Source organism: Lolium rigidum, chromosome 3 (genome assembly GCF_022539505.1).
Source record: "Lolium rigidum isolate FL_2022 chromosome 3, APGP_CSIRO_Lrig_0.1, whole genome shotgun sequence".
NCBI lineage: Eukaryota > Viridiplantae > Streptophyta > Magnoliopsida > Poales > Poaceae > Lolium > Lolium rigidum.
Window position 1 is genome coordinate 140,278,297 of NC_061510.1, and position 5,002 is coordinate 140,283,298.

The 5,002-nt window shown below is 53.6% G+C and overlaps 1 protein-coding gene across 1 annotated transcript; it reads right to left on the reverse strand.

Annotated features, from left to right (window-relative positions):
- Positions 1 to 391: 391 nt before the first annotated feature.
- On the reverse strand, positions 392 to 3,425 carry LOC124695575 (probable LRR receptor-like serine/threonine-protein kinase IRK). The gene is made up of 3 exons (XM_047228402.1): positions 2,492 to 3,425; positions 1,969 to 2,422; positions 392 to 1,853 (listed from the first exon to the last, which is right to left on the reverse strand). Exons 1-3 carry the CDS (start codon positions 3,423 to 3,425, stop codon positions 392 to 394), a joined length of 2,850 nt encoding a protein of 949 aa, XP_047084358.1.
- Between the last annotated feature and the right edge of the window lie 1,577 nt (positions 3,426 to 5,002).

Consider the following 5,002-nt stretch of genomic DNA (forward strand, 5'->3'; position numbering starts at 1 on the left):
CAAGTAGAGCATTACATGATCACACTAGTAGTACATAACTGGACAGACAATTCAAAGAGTAGCCCCCAGACAAATATGAGCCAGCACAGCACTGGTTTTTTCTAAACAAGTCTTGTGCTTACATAATTGATGTGAGAGGATCCACAACAGACATCACACTGATGAGGATCAGAGTCAAACACATCAACAGCCATAGGCCATGAAGCCACTGCATGCATATTACATAATTCCTTGACTATCAAAAGACTAGGATGGCGCCTTGCACTCTGCTCCTACTACCTAAAGCACACTAGATAGAATTTCCTCTTCTTTCATCATTTAAACGTTGCCAAGCAAAGAAAGGATTCCAAAATGGAACAACTGACAAAAGGGGGACGAGAGCAGATAGAGCTTAACCTAATTCTTCTTCTGGGCTGTCCTGAGGGCATCTGATCAACTCCAATATGTTCACCACCTCACTCATGTCTGGCCTATTGGAAGGAACCTGGGAGGTACAGACCAAGCCAAGCTTCATGATAGGAACAGCCTCCTCCAGAGGGAATTTTCCACAGAGCCTCTCATCGACGCACTCTTCCACCTTGCCTTCATCCAAAGCAGCCCTCACCACATCACACAGCACAATAACATCATCTTCCATGTACTCCACTGGTGGCCTGCCTGACATGACCTCGAGGACAAGAATCCCAAATCCATACACATCACATTTCTCAGTTATCTTCACAGTTCTGCATGTGAACTCTGGTGCCATGTAACCAAGTGCACTCTGTACCTTGCTGCTCAGAACATACCGATCCAACATAGGCAGTAGCTTTGCCAATCCGTAGTCCCCAACCTTGGCCTCGCCTGATCCATCGATCATAATGTTGCTTGACTTCAGATTGTAGTGGATAACGTCATGACGGTGGAGGTGAGCCAGGCTTCTTGCTATACCAAGAACGATATCAAATCTTTCCTTCCATGAGAGATAGTTTACAGAAGATGGCTCATGCAGTTGTTTATGCAAGTTACCACCAGAGACAAACTCATAGATAAGAAGCTGAAGAGATGGTGTCCAGTAATAGCCCTTGAGGGCAACAAGGTTACGGTGGCGTAGCTTGCCCAGCATCTTGACTTCTCTCTCAAATTCATCTTGAGATTTCACCAAGCTTGACACAGTCAGTTTCTTGATGGCAACAGGCTGGCCATCTCGGAGAGTGGTCTTGTAGACGGTGCCAAAACCACCACGGCCAAGCTCACAGTCCTTGTTCAGGAGAGCATGGGTACTTGCGCTGAATTCTGGATTACCTCCTCCAAACATTACAAGCTTGCCTGATTTCACATCAGTTGTGGGTGACTGGCTAAGATATCCATCTGAGAGTTCTAGCTCGGCAGCAGAATGAGAAGCCGGTGCACGAACTTGAAGGTTAAGGACAGTAATGGTTATGATGCCAACAGCAATGAGAACAGCAGCACCAATTGCAACAAGGGCTGATATGCTCAGTATGGTTTTCTTGTGATGGAGCCCCCCAGGAACAGGCTCTTTCTGTCCGAGCGGATCATCGGAAGAAGTTTCAGGATTCAATACAATTGGTTTTGGTAACACGCCAGGACAAGAAGAGTTGAGCTTTGCACCGCAAAGGCCAGGATTGTCAGACACTGATGAGAAGGAGATAGTGTCAAAAAAACTACCAGGAGGCAGATCCCCAGAGAGCTGGTTATGTGAAACATTGAAGCCGATGAGATGGGCAAGGTTGGAGAGTTGCTTTGGCAGACCACCAGTGAGTTTGTTCCTAGAAAAATCAGCGGTCTGAAGGTTGGTGAGATTGGCTAATGTTGCTGGAATATCTCCAGTTAGACTGTTATGTGATAGATCCCTGCAAGGTAAAAGGTGCCATAGAGAGTTAGAAAATAAAAGACAAAATTACATGAACAGCTCCAGATATTGGCCTGGACAACTGAATCGAGCCAGAAAGAAGTGCTTAAACTTACAGTGATGTGAGGGCTGAGCAATCTCCAATCTGGGCTGGGATTTCACCAGTGAGAGAGTTCTTCCCAAGCCTCAGCACTTTCAACGACTTCCCTCCAACGGTGGACGGAATACTCCCAGTAAGCTTATTGGCACTCAAATCAAGCACCTCCAGTGACTTCATCTCCACAATGCTGGCTGGAACACTGCCAGACAGTGAGTTGCAAGACATGTTCAACGACTGCAAGGTCAGCAGTTTTGAGATTTCCGAAGGGATGTGTCCTGAAAACGAATTGCTTGACAGGTCCACGCCTTGGATCACAGAAGATGCATTCACAGGCACCGCTAGCTCACCGCTGAATGTGTTGTCGGACACCGACACCCATTGCACGCCGGATGCGAAGACCCAGGACGGCAGGCTGCCCGTGAGGGAATTCCAGCTGACGTCGACGTGCACCAGGCTTCTACATCCACCAACTGGCACGGGCAAGCCACCAGTGAATCCGTTTCCAGACAGCCTCAGCTCCCTCAACGACATGAGCCCACCAATAGAGCCCGGGATCTCCCCGGAGAACTTGTTCCCCGACAAATCCAGTACCTCCAAGCTCGCCATTTCTCCAACCCAGGTTGGAACATTCCCGGTGAGCGCATTTGAGCTCAGCTCAAGGTTTGCGCAAGTGGAGAGCCTGCGCAGGGACTCCGGCAAGTCGCCGGACAGCGAGTTGGACCCCAGGTCCACTGACCTGAGCAGCGGGCAGTCCCCGATGTCATCCGGGAGGGTGCCGGTGAGGCCGTTGCTTCGCAGGTTGAGCTCCCGCAGGTTGAACATCTTGCTGACGCCGACAGGCAGCTCGCCGGTGATGGCGTTGCTGGAGAGGTCGAGCGTCCGCAGCGCGTTGAGGGACCAGATGTCGCTGGGCAGCGCGCCGGTGAGGCGGTTGGAGGAGAGGTTGAGGGACGCGAGCGTGCCGCAGGCGCCCACGTCCGGGACGTCCCCGGAGAAGGCGTTGTGGGCGAGGGAGACGTCGCGGAGGGCGTGGCACTCGGCGAAGAACCCTTCCGGGATGGCGCCGGAGAAGGCGTTGCGGGCGAGGTCGAGCTGCTGCAGGCCCGGGAGGCGCGCGAGGTCGGCGGGGACGTCGCCGGAGAAGTTGTTGGCGGCGAGGGAGAGCGACTGGAGCGACTCGAGGCGGAGAAGGCCGCGGCCGAGCCTGCCGGAGAGGCCGAAGCCGGCGAGGTTCAGGTCGGAGACGCGGCCGGTGCGGGGGTCGCAGGTGACGCCCGCCCACGCGCAGGCCCGCTCGTCGTCCTCGCTCCACGTCGCGAGCCGGCCCTCCGGGTCCACCACGTCCGCCTTGAAGACGATTAGGCCTAGCACGTCGTCGTTCAGCGCCGCCACTGAGGCCGTGCCGCCGTTCTTGGCCGCCGCCGGGAAGACGAGGTGGGCGAGGAGAAGCAGCAGCAGCAGGAGAGGCCGCATTGCTGCTGCGAGTTGGATCCCGGATGGCAAGGCAGCAAGAAAAGGGAGGGCTTTGCCTTTGGGGGGCTCGGAAGAACGAGAGATGGGGTGCCCCCGCAAGATTACGGGGAGAGCGCGATTCCGAGGAAGAGGACGAGCTAGTAGAGACGGGATTCACTCAAATCTGCAGAATACGAGCTCCAGGATTCGAATGCGGCGCTCCTCTCGTCTGCAAAATTGAAGTGGAGAAGAAGCCTAATGTAAGGGATTAAGCTGGGGAGATTCGGGGTGTGAGAAGTAGCAGAGGCAGGTAGGTACGTACCGGCACGGGAACCTCCGCCGTGGACGCCTATGGCGCCGCCGCCGCCTCACCGGAGAACGCCATTGTTGCAGGTGGGGGGGAGAAGCAAGGGGAAGCGGGCGGTGGGCGGAGGCGTGGTGTGAAGTGAACCGTGTAGGTATAGTGTGTTGGCGAGAAAACAGTGGGGAAAAAAGCTGCTGCAACGCAGGAGCGATCGGACGGCGATGAGCCGCTGTAGAGCGTGATGGACGGTCCGGATGGCCCCGGAGCTCAGGGCGAAGAAAGTGGGTTGTGCGGTGCGTACGGGGGTATGATGGGCTAGGGCGCGTGGGCCGAGTGCATGGAGCGAGAGTACGTGGGGTTTGGAGGCGTGGTGGACCGAGCCCGCCCGCCCGCGCGAGTAGGAATCTCGCAACTTTTCGGTGCTTTTGAGGCGGACTGTTGTGCTGCATTGGATTCTTTCCTAGCACGAGTATTTCATACAGGGCACATGCCCGTTTGTGTCATCTTTGTGAAAACACGAAAACTTGTCATCTTTTTGCGCTGCAAGAGAAAAATTGAGCACTCAAAATCATAGCTATTTAGCTAGTCTAAAATTTTAGACTTCTTAGTCTAAAATTGCACTTGGAGTCATTGGGTCTTGAAACCAGCGCAGGAAATGAATCATGCCAATGTGTTCCAAAGTCAACTAAGGGCTTTGGCTCATATTCATAGGTTTTTCAAAGTAAATTTGTAGGATTCTAGTATATACAGGATTTTTTTTCTATAGATGTTATACACCGGCGCGTCTCAAATAGTCGCCAGCACAGCATCCTTCATTTGGGGTAACTACTCCCACACCAGCGCGCTCCATACGACAGCCCCGATACATGATTTGAATAAAAAGTCAAACAAAAGCAGAGAAATTCGAATAAGTTTTCGAATTTAAAGTTTGAGCCAACACACGGCCACCAAATTCGAATAGGTTTTTAAATATGAAGTTTGGGCCAACATACGGCCACCGAATCGCCGTCTCCGGCTGCAAAAACAACTTCGGCTTTCAAGCCAACTGATCAGATGAACGGGGTCATGGGCGGCTCAACCTCGACAACTTCCTCATTGTCGGCGAGCCCCGACGGTAGCTCCGTCGCTGCAACAGGATCCACGGTCGCCGGGGAAGGTATGAACGTCGACAGTGCCGGCGGAGACATGAACGTGGAGGGTGTCGGGGGAGACGCCAACGCATCTCGCGCCGCCAGCACCTCTTGGCCGATGCGCTCGCGGTACATCTCGTGCCACGCCCGCGCCAACGGGTCCA

What these genes read in the sequence shown, in the direction of transcription:
- LOC124695575 (XM_047228402.1), bottom strand. Translation starts at nt 3,425, where the DNA reads ATGCGGCCTCTCCTGCTGCTGCTGCTTCTCCTCGCCCACCTCGTCTTC. An exon ending in GGAGATCCCGGGCTCTATTG is followed by an intron (nt 2,423 to 2,491) that starts GTGGGCTCATGT and finishes TGCCCGTGCCAG; the next exon opens with TTGGTGGATGTAGAAGCCTG. An exon ending in TGCTCAGCCCTCACATCACT is followed by an intron (nt 1,854 to 1,968) that starts GTAAGTTTAAGC and finishes TTTACCTTGCAG; the next exon opens with GGATCTATCACATAACAGTC.